A 15,373-nucleotide genomic window follows, 5' to 3' on the forward strand; every position below is an offset into this window, starting at 1 on the left:
AGAGAAAAACATCAGCATGCTCACTATACTTTTGATTTTGGCAGTTACTGATCGCAACATGCTGGCTGAAAATGGTTTGCAGTGCCCATCCTGCTTTTCTAAAGGAACCATAATGTGTAAAAGTGAGAAGACCATCAACTGCCTTGAGAATGAGACCCAGTGTGTTGTTTTTGAAGGAATTCTTATTACCGGTAACATTGCTACTCAGACAAGGAAAAAAGGCCTAGTAATTCTTGGTCATGCAGACTCTCTCCATGTCTCCTCTCCCTTCCTCCCTTTCCCTTGCATGTTGCTGGAACAATGAGAGGGATCATATAGAGTGGTGCCCCGCAAGATGAATGCCTCGCTAAACGAAAAACCCGCAAGACGAAAGGGTTTTCCGATTTTTAGCGACTTCGCAAGACGAATTTCCCTATGGGCTTGCTTCGCAAGACGAAAGCCCATAGGGAAATCTCCGGGGACAGCGGGGAAGCGCAGCGCACCTTCTCCTCTGTTCCCGGACCTGTCCTGAAGGCTTGCGGTGGGAGGTCCGGGAACAGAGGAGAAGGCGTGCAGCGCTTCTCCTCTGTTTCCTCGGGGCTTGCGGTGGGAGGAAGGTTTTTCCTCCCCACCGCCAACATTCAGAACAGCATTCTGAATGTTGGTGGTGGGGAGGAAAGCCCTCCTCCCACCGCAAGCCTTCAGGACAGGTCTTGAAGCCAGATGTCTGCGCCGCAGCCTAGGCAGCCCTGCAAGAACTCTTCTGAAGGCTGGCGGCGGGAGAAGGACTTTTCGTCCCACCACCAGCCTTCAGAAGTCTGTTCTGAAGGCTGGCGGTGGGGAGAAAAGTCCTTCTCCCCCGCCAGCCTTCAGAAGAGGTCCGGGGACAGACTGTCCCCGGACCTGGTCTGAAGGCGGTCTCCCTAGGAACGCATTAATTGATTTTCAATGCATTCCTATGGAAAACCGTGATTCGCAAGACGAAAAACTCGCAAGAAGAAAAAACTTGCGGAAGGAATTAATTTCGTCTTGTGAGGCACCACTGTATCTCACTGGCCCCACTGTGCACCCTTCCGTATTGTTTTGCTGCCTGGTCTGTGTCCTTTAACTCTCATAATGCCACTTGATTGTATGGAAGGAGGATTCAGAGTGAGATGTGTATATAAAATACCCTTCTGAACAAAAGTAAAAAAAGTGCATTGATTGCTTCACCTCAGTTGAATCCGGATCTCTCCACAACTAGGATGCAGTCCAGGAGAAATTTGTGTCCATCTTGCTCAAAACAAATATTTATTATGTAAAAGGAATGTATTACATTTCCTTAAATTCTGTGACAATGAGCAGTATCTGGTTAACTCAGACCATTAATGCTAGGATTTACAGTTGTGCAAGAGAATTTATTCTCTCTTCTGCATGTATGTGCTCTGTATGCTCCACAGAATTGGGAAACCACTCAGAATTCATTTAGGGGATACACAGAAGGAGGAAGAGAGGGGGGATATGTTCCTTTCTACAACCATACATTTATTTTGTTGATGTCATGATTTAGCTACATGCGTAAAGATAAAGCGCTTTATATGCATTATAACAATTTGACACCAGATGGCACTTGGGAGTCCCGTCTTTCGTTAACAGGATTTCCTATTACCTCTGGTTAAGAACTTAATTAATTCCGGAGGTCCGTTCTTAACCTGAAACCATTCTTTCAACATATTTTTCAGGAAAAGGGCTACATTGAGAGGGAATTTGGAATGAATGGGGGAGGGGCATATGGCTGATTTGCCTCAGGAGGACAGAGGCCTTTTGTGATGCTTCTGCCCTACATTCTTTCTTCTCTTGTTTCTGCTGCCCTTTACAGCCTTGGCTTTGCTATTTTCTCTTTTAAGGGTTGAGTAACAATTCTGAGGTGAGTACCTGATTGGCTCTTGGGAGTCGCCTTTTTCAACTGCTTTATGTTTGATGCGTTTAACATGAAAATAGATATGGTAAAATAAAAGGATGATTCTCTGGATACTTAGATCATAGTGGGGCAATGAGGGAGCCTCAGTTGGCACCCAACCATCCTGAGAGACAATGAATTGCATCTCCAGCTTTTTTTGCTGCTGGATCACCCTGTTGACTTATGACAGGTTCACACACTCAAGGTTCAGACACCAAGGAGGGAGTGTTGTTTTCAGATCTTGCTGTGTGGCCGTAGCATGTGACTTTTAATATGCCCAGGAGATGGGGGGGGGGGGAGATAGAATTCCTCCCACTTTATTGCTACTCACCTGCCCACAAGAATTTGATTTGGTTAATCTTATCAATTAGGCCTGCTTTCAAATTCTCTGATTTCATTATATCTTATAAGTATAACCTTATTCTTTGTGTCTTGAGAGTCCTTTGGGTATGATAGCAATTTTAAATTATAACTGATCTAATTTTTTACCTGAATTTTTACCTAATTTTTACGTTGAAAATTTTGTATATTCATGTTCTGAGGAAATTATGATATTTCTCAGATTCTGTAAATATACACTTTTAAAAACTAACTTATTAAAATTCTCATTCACAATCACAGGAACCATCTCCTAGTCCCTGAGTAAAGGACTAATGCGAACATTTCTCCCCCCCCCCAGCTGTATTTCAGATCCACAATTTCACTTTCCAAGGTTGTGGAACACCAGATTTTTGTGCCATCTTGAAAAACCAAAGAAACACAATTGGAGCTGGGAACTTTGTCCTTTCTGTTATCCAAGAAAGTTGTTACAATGCTTCACGAATCTCACACCAGCCTGAACATGAAGAGTGAATGGGACAGTGTAGACCTCCAAAATCTATGACAATAAGGGGGAATTGGAGGCCTAGTGTTGAAATTCAGGACTCAGGATCTCTGTTTCTTTCTTTTTTGCTTTTGGTGGAAGTAAAGGGAAGCAAGGGGCAGAGAAAAAGAGGTCAGAATACGGGAATTGTGGATTCTAACTTCAAAGAATCCTCTTGTGTATCTTTAAAAAACAGTTAAGTTTTCATTATGACGATTACAATGCAAAAATAAATGGTTATGGAGACTCAAATGCTGGTTCTCAGATCTGTTTCTTTCAGATACAAATGCAATTATTATTTATTGGTTTAGCCACACCGATTACGAAAGACGCAATACATAAAACAGAATAAAAACAAAATTAACACATTGCACAACTAAAATCATTAATATAATCAGATGAGTCATTAGATAAGAGGTTTCTCCTTTGAAAGATTTAAATTAGGGCATATTTTAGGCAGAGTTCATTGGAGCTCAGCTCAGGCATCTCTCAGGTTAGTGCCATTGCCATTCTAAGAGAACAAGGAACAAGTTCGTGGTGAACTCTGGCACTGGCAAATCTAGAAAAATAGCGCTGATCCCTACAAACCTTTCTCCTTATAACCGTAACTGTAAAGACAAAACAGATCAATTTTTCAGAGGGGTAAGGGGATTTGTCCCTTAATAAATAGTTCAGCATATAACCAATCCATCTCTCAATTGGGAGATTTAAATATTTGAACAAAGCTTATCTTAAGTCCTCATAGATGGAACAAACCAGTAAGTAGTTGGGTGAATATTCAGGCCCCTTACCTTTACATAGGCAAATGACATAGGGGATCTGGCGAGAGCAGCCTTCAACTATGACAGAGTTGTAAAAGCTTTCCCCCATTTGGTATTTGTGATGTGCTTACATAGTGAGGGGTCTGAATTTGTAGTTTGGCATACGAAGGTGCAGGACTGTCTCCTACCCCCCCCCCCATGAGGCAAGGTGAGGCAATCAACTTAGGCGGCTGGGTCCATAGGAGCAGCAGATCTGGTCTCCAAGGAATTCCTTGCCCCTGCTGCTGGCACAGTGGCAACAACAGCCGCACTGCGCTTCTTAAAGACCAGATTTGCCCCTCCCCCACAATCAGGTTGCCTCTTCAGTGGCCTCTTGGCCAATAGGAGGTGCTGCTGGTCTCTTCCTATTCTGTTTCCTGTGGAGATCTTTATTCCTCACCCTTCGCATTGTTCCAGATGTCGATCTGCACTTATCTCTTCTTCCCTGGAATGGCGAGGCACTATTTTGTGGTTTGCTTCAGCTGCCAACATGTCTTGGGACAGACTTTCCAAGGAGCACATTTGACCATGAAATTATGCTTCTAAATATGAAATTTCATATGACAAGGTGTCACCTCAATATCTAACACACTCAGAATATCTCAAGGAAGATCATAATCATCAATAATTTGTAGTATTATCTTATTCCAAGATGGAGGCTCTCTGTTGTTAAAATCTGAATCTCCTTGAAACCTCCATCCCATTTTTAAATTTTATCAATAAATACCTAAGAGAAAGTATATGCACTCTGACCTTCACTGAACAAACACCAGTTTACATAGGAGGCAACTCCAAGGTGGCAAGGGGTCTTCACTCCCCCCCCCCACCCGCCCCATAAAATGCCTGACTGAGCCGGTCCCTCCCAAAGTTGATGGGCATGGCAACTGGTCTGTCTGTCTCTCCTAGTTGCCTTCAGACAGGGTGCCATAGACACTGCCCCCCAATTCCTCTGATTGAGCAGCCTGGCAGGATACTTTGGTCATGTATACAACAGGCATCCATAGTATTAGTATACAACCTCCTGTCTATTGGTTATGCCCCACCCCTCTAGAGTTTGACTGAAGATGTCATATGACACTGCACTCCAAAAGTCCCATCTCAGATGTCCCACCTCCAAGGGCCACTATGAAATAAGTTGGGGGGGGGTCCACGTAACCCAATCTGTGATGATGGCACACCATTGCCTCCTTCAAGTAAATAGGGACCACCCCCTCTTTCAAGGAGGCATTAATCACCTCCCTGACCCAGTCAGCTGTTGCCTCCCTGCTACCTTTCCTCAGACAAGAGAGGCAAGGGGCAGTGTCCCTGAATCTTACTAATTGAAACTCATCCAACACATCAGGGCTAGACATTGCTCTGGACACCCCTTGAGTTTCATCTGCTGTAACAGCTGAGCCAGGTTCCCAGTGGATGCAAGCAATTTCATCCTCAAAATGCTTTGCAAAGAAGTCACAGCATTGACAAGTCACAAGCACATTCCCCGGCTCCAAATGACAGGCCCTCCCCATTTTCACCTTGGACCTTTCCTTTTTCTCACCCAGCCTCTCACCCTGGGAGATGCCCACTTCTCCACCTCTCCACCTGGTTACTGGCACCAGGTTCAGATTTCCCACCACCACCATTTGCAGCACATTAAGCAATTTATTTTATTTTATTTTTCAAGCCCAGACCATTGTTTCATATCATCATGTGATTGAGATATTTCAGCATTGCCTCATCTTTGTGTCCCCCCTTTTTTTAGTGCAAGGAGGTTTCCTAATTAATGAAACATTGAAAATAAATGGAGAGGGAAATTGCCACATTTTCTTAGATGTGATTACACACATATGACTTTACTCCATCCTTTAGAAATTCTGTTAGTATAAGCAAATACAAAAGGCACACCCATAGAAAGGAAATGAGTAGAAGGAGGTTGTGGCAATCACACAGGCTCCCTGGACGTTTCACGGTCTATTGATCCTGTGCCACCACTGCGGTTAGCTTTCTTCGCTGCCACCACCCCGCTTCTTACGGGGACACATGGAGTCCAGACAGTTGTTAACATAAACAAATAATCAAGTTTCTTTTTAAAGGCAGGAACAAGCGTATGGTTACAGTTTATTTCTCTCTTGTCAGTTTCCTAATCTTAGTTCCTAACAACTTCAAACTGAATTATTCCCAACAATCTATCTAACTCCCTAACAATTCCTCTCACTCTCCCACAATACCACTAGACCAACCCACACCTAAGCCACCTCGTGCTTCTCCAACACCCAAGCCTCAACTCTCAACTCCCAAACCTCAACAGGCTTTTCAAAAGCTCCCACTCTATCTTTTACTCCCCCCTCGCATTCTCACTGGCCAATCACATCACACCCATTTAAACCCTTTCCTTGACGCATCTTAATTAATGAAACATTGAAAATGAATGGAGAGGAGAAATGCCACATTTTCTTAGATGTGATTACACACATATGACTTTACTTCATCCTTTAGAAATTCTGTTAGTATAACCAAAAACAAAAGACACACCCATAGAAAGGAAATGAGTAGAAGGAGGTATATTTAAAATAAAATTAACAGCAATAATGATGGCAATGTTGATGCTGTTAGGATGTATAAAAGCTAGAACATCATAAAAGTAGGAAAGGAAGTAAAATAAAGGAAGTAAAATAAAGTATGAGAAACAGTAAAAAGAGAAAGATTGAAGGAAGGGAGGGAGGAGAAAGAAAAGAGAAAAAAAGAGAGGAATGTGTGTGTGTGTGTTTAAAATGGACATAATAGCTGTTCAGAAGTCAGATCACTGAAAATAGGTTACAAGCAGAGATGTTATCTACAACCCTTTCAGTCATGTAGCTCTACTATGTCCAACCTGTAGATCGCGATTGACTGTTTGATCGTGAAAAGAATTCTGCTGGACCACTGTTTCCGAGGCCTCACCTTCCATATCGTGCTCACTCTGCCAGAAACAAACCAAGCAGCCTCATCCCATGGAGTGCCATGGTCAGATCACTTCCTGGTGCAACTGGACTTCTCCGCGACCCTTCCCCTCTGCAGGGAGGTGGGACCAATTCGGATGGTCCGACCCCGCCACTTAATGGATCCAAATGGTTTCCAGAGAGTGGTAGGGGATGCTTTATCCAATGTTGATGGCCTTTCAGCTGATTCCCTGGTGGCCCGCTGGAATGCGGAGTTAACCAGGGCTATTGACTGCCTGGCTCCGAAGCGCCCTCTCCGATTGCATAGAGCCCGGACAGCCCCGTGGTTTTCTTCGGAGCTGAGAGCGATGAAACAATCGCTGAGACGGCTAGAGCGTCGGTGGCAGAAAACTCACTCCGAATCTGACCGGACACAGGTTAGAGCTCAACGTCGAGCCTACCAAGTGGCGATAGCGACGGCGAAGAAGACTTTCTTCACCGCCTCTATTGCATCTGCAGAAAATAGTAGCAGGAGACTCTTTCAGGTGGTCCGCAATTTAACGGAACCACCTTTACCACCGGGGCCTTGTAAAGACCCCAAGATCTCCTGCAACGATTTTGCAAAGTTTTTTGCAGATAAAATCGCTCATATTCGGAAGGAGCTAGACACCACCGTGGGAGCAGGGCTGGGGCGGGAGAGTGCTAGAGCCCTGTCTGGTCAAGTTGCATGGAATCAATTTCAATCCGTTACCCCCGAGGATGTGGAGAGGCTGCTTGGACGCGTGAAACCAACCACCTGTCTCCTTGATCCTTGCCCATCCTGGCTAATAAAAGCAAGCCGGGAAGGGCTGGGCGATGGGCTCTGCGGGGTGGTGAATGCTTCCCTCTGTGAGGGAACATTCCCAGATCCGCTGAAAGAGGCGGTCGTTAAACCGCTTCTTAAAAAACCATCTTTAGACCCGGCCAGTATGGCCAACTATCGTCCAGTCTGAAATCTTCCATTCTTGGGCAAGGTGATTGAGTGTGTGGTTGCTGAACAACTCCAGGCACGCCTGGAGGATGCGGACCATTTGGATCCCTTCCAATCGGGGTTCAGGCCTCATCATGGGACTGAAACTGCCTTGGTCGCACTGGTTGATGATCTCCGGCGAGCTAGGGACAAAGGTGAGAGTTGTTTCCTAGTTCTGCTGGATCTCTCAGCGGCCTTTGATACAATCGACCATAACATCCTTCTGGACCGTCTAGAGGGGTTGGGAGCTGGGGGCACTGTTATACAGTGGTTTCGCTCCTTCCTCCTGGGCCGTGTTCAGAAAGTGGTGGTGGGGGATGAGTGTTCAGACCCTTGGGCCCTCACTTGTGGGGTACCTCAGGGTTCCGTCCTCTCCCCCATGCTTTTTAACATCTATATGAAGCCGCTGGGAGAAATCATCAGGGGGTTTGGACTGGGTGTCCATCAATATGCAGATGATACCCAGCTCTACCTCTCTTTCAAATCAGAACCGGTGAAGGCAGTGAAGGTCCTGTGTGAGTGCCTGGAGGCGGTTGGAGGATGGATGGCGGCTAATGGATTGAAGCTGAATCCTGACAAGACAGAAGTACTGTTTTTGGGGGACAGGGGGCGGGCTGGTGTGGAGGACTCCCTGGTCCTGAATAGGGTAACTGTGCCCCTGAAGGACCAGGTGCGTAGCCTGGGAGTCATTTTGGACTCACAGCTGTCCATGGAGGCGCAGGTCAATTCTGTATCCAGGGCAGCTGTCTACCAACTCCACCTGGTACGCAGGCTGAGACCCTACCTGCCCGCGGACTGTCTCGCCAGAGTGGTGCAGGCTCTAGTTATCTCCCGCTTGGACTACTGCAATGCGCTCTATGTGGGGCTACCTTTGAAGGTGACTCAGAAACTACAGCTAATCCAGAATGCGGCAGCTAGACTGGTGACTGGGAGCGGCCGCCGAGACCACATAACACCAGTCTTGAAAGACCTACATTGGCTCCCAGTACGTTTCTGAGCACAATTCAAAGTGTTGGTGTTGACCTTTAAAGCCCTAAACGGCCTCGGCCCAGTATAACTGAAGGAGCGTCTCCACCCCCATCGTTCTGCCCGGACGCTGAGGTCCAGCACCGAGGGCCTTCTGGCGGTTCCCTCATTGCGAGAAGCAAAGCTACAGGGAACCAGGCAGAGGGCCTTTTCGGTAGTGGCGCCCGCCCTGTGGAACGCCCTCCCATCAGATGTCAAAACGATAAACAACTACCTGACATTCAGAAGACATCTTAAGGCAGTCCTGTTCAGTGAAGTTTTTAATGTATGATATTTTAGTGTTTTCTGGTTTCTATGGAAGCCGCCCAGAGTGGCTGGGGAAACCCAGCCAGATGGGAGGGGGAACAAATAATAAATTATTATTATTATTATTATTATTATTATTATTATCCCAAGCTCCTCTCATAGGAGGGGATGTTCTGATGCTGCACGCGCCCACCCTGCGCCCACCCCTGTTCCATGAGGGAAGCAGCTGGTGAGCTACTCTCACAAGATGGGGTTTTTTAAACCTGCCCCTGCCCCATACCGGAGGAAACCTTGCTTGTTGGATGCAGCCCCTGCAAAGGACGTGCCTGCCCCACCCTGAGGGAGGACAAGCCCTCACCCCAGCAAGGTTGGGTGTGTAGGGGCCACAGTAAAAGCAAGCTTCTCTTTGGATGCCATGCTTGCATTGCTTGCATCAACATCATCATCATTGATCAATTAATTAAGATTATTACTTGCTATCTTGCCCAGGGCAGCTCAAAGTGACTAACAAACAACACCCCACAGAGAGGGAGGGGGTATTGGTTTGTGAGAAGGGGTCAACCTGGTTTTCATTATGTGCTTTGTGTTTTTCTCTTGTAAAGTGCCCTGAAATCAACAGCTGAAGGGCAGTATTCAAATGTTTTAAAAATAAAAATAAACCAAAGTATGGGCGGGGGGTGGGAATTACATTAGAAACACCCCTTCCCTTCAGGTCCAGGAGACACCTGTGGGTACAAAGGATGTCTGGGCGATTCCAGAAAGCAGGAATTAAATGACCACTCTCTGTTGCCCAATGTCTCCAGCAAAATATATCACCCAGGATGCCAAAGGGGAGCTGAGCTACTGGTTTGGATCAAGACTGTATCCAAATATCCACCAGAAGTACAGAATACATATTTCAGAAAAAGACAATAACAGTATTTTTAAAAATACTAATAAGCTACAAAACTGACAGTGTAAACTTGAATGGCCCCATGGATGCGAGCAGGTTCCAGGTTCACCTGATGTCTTGGAAGAGCATGTGTGTGACATGCTAATTGTTGATTACTTTGTGCCTCATTAGGATTAGTTTGTTTCCAGCTCAGTTTTACCAAAAAGCCTGAGGGAGGAACACATTTATTAAAAGTATCCATTTACTGACAGTGTAGGTGCGGTTGGACTGGAAGAGGCACCTGGCTGAATCCCACAGAGTTCCTTAAAAAGATGGCATCCAATATGACAAAAGAGATTTGTGTTACAATATAAAAATATAGGATGCACTTCCTATTTCCATAATTTCCTGCTCCTCAGTGGACCAGTCCTTCCCAGTTGGAATCCTTGGGCACCTATCCTTGGCCCATATTTCCCTCAAGTCAGCTTCTTCTTCCATAGGTTACCTACATGGCTTTTGATCACTCTGGCATTATGAGGGCCTCCCTGAGGATATATGAGGATTTTCACAGTTGCTTTTGACTAGTGCCCAGGCTGAACAAGGCAGAGGTCTGGGAGCAGTGCAGTGGTTGGGCAAGCCCCTGATTTCTGGTCTGAAAAGTGCTTCCAGCAGGAGGCGTGAGGACTCTGACAGGGTCCTAGAGTCCAACTGTCTTCTTCCCAAAGACTTTTAAGGACTAACTAGGCTTTGGGAAAGGAGCCCTCACATCTTCCCAATGCCGCTGCCACCCCAGGAGGTGCTTCTGTGACCCTTCTCTGCTGGCAGGGAGAAATCAGGACACCCTGGAATCAAGGCAAAACCCATGCGCCTACCCTGTGCCACACCTGTCCCATCAGGGAAGCAGCCGGTGAGCTACTCTCACAAGATGGGTTTTTTTAAACCTGCCCCTGCCCCTTACCGGAGGAAACCTCGCTTGTTGGATGCAGCCCCTGGAAAGGACGTGCCTGCCCCACCCTGAGGGAGGACAAGCCCCCACCCCAGCAAGGTTGGGTGTGCAGGGGCTGCAGCAAAAGCAAGTTTCTCTTTGGATGCCATGCTTGCGTTGCTTGCATCATCATCATCATCATCATTGACCAATTAATTAAAATTATTACTTGCTATCTTGCCCAGGGCAGCTCAAAGTGACTAACAAACAACACCCCACAGAGAGGGAGGGGGTATTGGTTTGTAGGTGCTTTGTTTATTTCTCTTGTAAACTGTGCTGAAATCAACAGCTGAAGGGCAGTATTCAAATGTTTTAAAAATAAAAATAAACCAAAGTATGGGCGGGGGGTGGGAATTACATTAGAAACACCCCTTCCCTTCAGGTCCAGGAGACACCTGTGGGTACAAAGGATGTCTGGGCGATTCCAGAAAGCAGGAATTAAATGACCACTCTCTGTTGCCCAATATCTCCAGCAAAATATATCACCCAGGATGCCAAAGGGGAGCTGAGCTACTGGTTTGGATCAAGACTGTATCCAAATATCCACCAGAAGTACAGAATACATATTTCAGAAAAAGACAATAACAGTATTTTTAAAAATACTGATAAGCTACAAAACTGACAGTGTAAACTTGAATGGCCCCATGGATGTGAGCAGGTTCCAGGTTCACCTGATGTCTTGGAAGAGCATGTGTGTGACATGCTAATTGTTGATTACTTTGTGCCTCATTAGGATTAGTTTGTTTCCAGCACAGTTTTACCAAAAAGCCTGAGGGAGGAACACATTTATTAAAAGTACCCATTTACTGACAGTGTAGGTGTGGTTGGACTGGAAGGGGCACCTGGCTGAATCCCACAGAGTTCCTTAAAAAGATGGCATCCAATATGACAAAAGAGATTTGTGTTACAATATAAAAATATAGGATGCACTTCCTATTTCCATAATTTCCTGCTCCTCAGTGGACCAGTCCTTCCCTCAAGTCAGCTTCTTCTTCCATAGGTTACCTACTTGGCTTTTGATCACTCTGGCATTATGAGGGCCTCCCTGAGGATATATGAGGATTTTCACAGTTGGTTTTGACTGGTGCCCAGGCTGAACAAGACAGAGGTCTGGGAGCAGTGCAATGGTTGGGGAAACCCCTGATTTCTGGTCTGAAAGGTGCTTCCAGCAGGAGGCGTGAGGACTCTGACAGGTTCCTAGAGTCCAACTGTCTTCTTCCCAAAGCCTTTTAAGGACTAACTAGGCTTTGGGAAAGGAGTCATCACGTCTCCTTCCCAATGCCGCTGCCACCCCAAGAGTTGCTTCTGTGACCCTTCTCTGCTGGCAGGTAGAAATCAGGACACCCTGGAATCAAGGCACAACATGACAGCTTAATGAATGCTCTAGACATTCCGGCCAAATTGGGACTGTTCAAGGGTATACATTCAAATCAGCTTTAAAATAATTTTATCACCAAGGTGAATGGACTCTTGAACTGTAAGGAGAATATGAGAACATTTACAAAGCAAAATGGTCAGAGCTGGAGGCCCATAGGATTGGTGTAAAAGCCCAATGCCTTTTGAATATGACTTTTTGTATGTTGTTTTTTAACAAGACTAAGGTACCTGAAGAAACAAATATCATTAGGCCCAGCCAGTCTCTTTCACCACCTGTTCTAACTCTTTTATCATTTCACTTATTTGAGAGATGTGTCGTCTTGTATTGAGGTTACATGATATAACCATGCATTCAAAAAGCATCAAATCTCTACTTGCCTGCAGTTTTACATTAAAAACAAAGCTTTGATGTTTTATATCAGGAAATACCATACTTCTCCATTCCAAACTATTGATTTGAAGGATACACATTATAGAAGCAAATTTTTATTTTCTGCAATCATTATTATTTATCACAATAGGAATAATAATACACAATACAGCACTCTTTTCTCTGTGTGCTGCATCCCATTTCCCTCCACCAACAGCAAAAATCGGGCGGTAGCCCGTTGGGTGCGCTTTATGTATGGCCGAGTCATTTATCATGACCGCATCCGGATCGGCGACCAAACTTTATACCGGAATGACGGTGTCCACCTATCGGATCTGGGGGAACGACATTTGGTTAGCTAGTGTCAGCAAAAGCATCTGGGATTGGTTGCAGCTTTGAGGGTATTGGCGGCGAGCCTTTGGCTCGGGTGGCGGTTAGGCATTGGAATAATGTGTGGTGGTGTGCTGAAGTGCTAGGTGTGGCCATCGCCTATGCCTTCAATTTTTAGGGGTATTCTGTTAAAGGAATCTGGCGGTCGTGTATTCTGACCGATGCCTGCTTGGCGGGAGGCCATGGCACGACCCTCGGTGTCAGCAGGGGTGAGCCTATAGTTGGATTAGCATCAACAGGTGATGAACCCCTGGTTAATAAACCCACTTGTTTCGATCCAATGCCTAAGCCAATGCCTTTTCATTGCTGTAATCAATAAAGTTGTGGCCTTTTCTAGCCCATTAACCTTATATCACATGTCCTTGTGTCTTCATTTCACTTCGCGGGGGTCGGGCCCTCGAACCACAATTAATTTGATGGATATACCATTTCCAGTTGCTGGGGGAGAACAGGGGGAGTGGGCGACTGCCCTAAACACAAGCAAAATAATTAAGAAACACTAGATTACCTTCTCCAGGACATCAGAAATTTTTGTTAGGTCTAATTGGAGATGAATCTGTGTATGCCACAATGGCCACAAGGATACTCCTGGCCCAGAAATGAAAATCACAGGAGATTCCAACATTGGAAGAATGGAGGAGTAAGATGGTGGAATACATTGAGTTAGCAAAGCTGACAGGGAAGATCCAGAATCAGCGTGACGAACTGTTTCAAAAGGACTAGAGCAAATTTATATTATATATGAAAGAATATTGTAAATATCTGAAAACATTTGTAGTTGTGAGTTGAAATGTTTTGTAATGGCAATATAAGGAACTGATTTACATTTCATAAAGGGAAATATAAAAATAAGAGAGAAGGTAAAAAAAGTGGTTATGGAAGTGCTAATAATAAAGTAATTACGTACTGAAGTCAGAAAAAGGGGCGGGAGGAGGTCGATGCTCGGATAGAGCAATGTTTGAGCATATGGATTAATGTATGGATATTGTGATTACAAAACACTGAAAATGTAATAATTTTTTTTAAAAAAAGAAAAGAAGTGAAGCATAATCTGCATCAGCAAAATTCTTCAGCTTAATCATGGAATTGTAGAGTTGGAAGGGACGTCAAGAGTGATCTAGTCCAACCACTGTAACTCCCCCCATGGGACTCGATCATGAGATTGAGAGTTTCATGCTCTACTGGCTGAGCTATAGAAAACCCACATCAGCAGTGAAAGCCACAGTTGGATTGACCTAACAGTGGATTAGTCACATTAATGGAAGAGTTTGCAACCAGGAGCAGCTACTTCCAGGTTAGCGGAGTTCGTAACCCGAATCATTCGTAGCCAGAAGTGTTCCTATCTAGAGGTATCACTCTGCTTTCTACCTCAGCCTTACTTGCCTGCCCCTGAAGTGATTTCTTTGGTGCCACTGAGTCACCCTCCTTTTTTCTGTATGGATCAGTTTTACTGGTTGAAACATCCATTGCAGCCACTTGCGCTGCAATATGAATTCAACATTTTAACCACAGTTCATCCTATACTTTGCAGCCTTGCTGGGATGGATCTAGTATCCAGGCTTTTCTCTTCTTTAGAAGAGGAATCCTTAGATGGAGACTGTATTGAGGAGGTTTCTTGTAGGTGGCTTCCAGGCTTTGCCATTGCCTTTTTTGGTTCTCAGCTCCTTTATTGGGTGCCGTCAGAATTTAAATTTTATATTACCGTATATTTCGCTCCATAAGGTGCACCTGACCATAGGGCCCACCTAGTTTTCAGAGGGGGAAATCAAGGGAAAAAATGTGACCCCCCCCCCCAGCTCTGCGAGCAGCAGACAGGCTGCCGGCAGCCTGTGCGCTTCTCCCAGACCTTCTTCCTTCTTTTGCGGGAGGTGGGGAAATTCCCCCACCTCCTGCAAAAGCCCACAGTTTGGGGAGAAGCATCTGTGTGCTTCTCCCAGACCGTCTTCCTTCTTTTGCGGGAGGTGGGGGAATTCCCCCATCTCCTGCAAAAGCCCACAGGAGCCGCGCACCCTTTAAGGAGCGCACGGCTCCTGTGGGCCTTTCTACGAGGAGGGAGAAGGGACTATTGTGGCCAGTCAGTCCCTTGTCCCTCCTCGGGGAAAAGACCCCAAGAGCGCACAGAGCTTGTGTGTGGCTCTTGGGGGCTTTTCCCGCCTGCCTCTCCCCTGCATTCGCTCCATAGGATGCTCACACATTTCCCCTTGCTTTTTAGGAGGGGAAAAGTGCGTCCTATAGAACGAAAAATACAGTAACTGTATAGAAGAAGAAATTTGAAAAGTATCTGTTGACAACTAATGAGATTGTGGTGAAATAATTCAGACAATTTCAACAGTGAATTTTTGAATTTCATCATTTTCTCTATGTCTTTATGCCAAAGGGGGGGGGGGCTCCTCTTCCCAGAGTTCACTGAACATTTGTCCCCAAGTGTTGCCTGCAGCACAAACACGTAGCCTATAAATCCCTCCAAGTAAGCCTCTATGTGCATCAGTTCTCTTTCTAGAATGATGAAGGCACTCCTGAGCACATGCCTCCTCTTGGCCCTGCTTTCTCCATGTAAGTAGGAACCAGTAGGATGGGGAACTTTTACAGTAATAATATTTAGAGGACAGAGGAATCCGGAGA

The 15,373-nt window shown here is 45.5% G+C and overlaps 2 protein-coding genes across 6 annotated transcripts in view; one reads left to right on the forward strand and one right to left on the reverse strand.

Annotated features, from left to right (window-relative positions):
* Positions 1 to 15,373, reverse strand: part of LOC310851730 (phospholipase A2 inhibitor 25 kDa subunit-like) — a 1,159,037-nt gene that overhangs the window by 1,124,396 nt on the left and 19,268 nt on the right. The window lies entirely within an intron of this gene.
* Positions 1 to 15,373, forward strand: part of LOC310851617 (phospholipase A2 inhibitor and Ly6/PLAUR domain-containing protein-like) — a 309,684-nt gene that overhangs the window by 230,909 nt on the left and 63,402 nt on the right. Inside the window, exons 4-5 of one of the 5 annotated variants that reach the window (XR_014567778.1) lie at positions 45 to 191; positions 2,598 to 2,958. The exons of 2 other annotated variants lie outside the window; for them this stretch is intronic. Coding sequence is in view for 1 of the 3 variants with exons in the window: in XM_083754202.1 (XP_083610328.1) it covers positions 45 to 191 (147 nt within the window). In the remaining 2 variants the exon portion in view is untranslated. Of the gene's footprint in view, positions 1 to 44; positions 192 to 2,597; positions 2,959 to 15,159; positions 15,305 to 15,373 lie in introns of those variants that run through there. 2 more of the 5 variants (XM_083754202.1, XR_014567783.1) reach the window with 2 other exon arrangements.

Source organism: Podarcis gaigeae (assembly GCF_964106915.1).
Source record: "Podarcis gaigeae genome assembly, chromosome: 8".
Taxonomy (NCBI): domain Eukaryota; kingdom Metazoa; phylum Chordata; class Lepidosauria; order Squamata; family Lacertidae; genus Podarcis; species Podarcis gaigeae.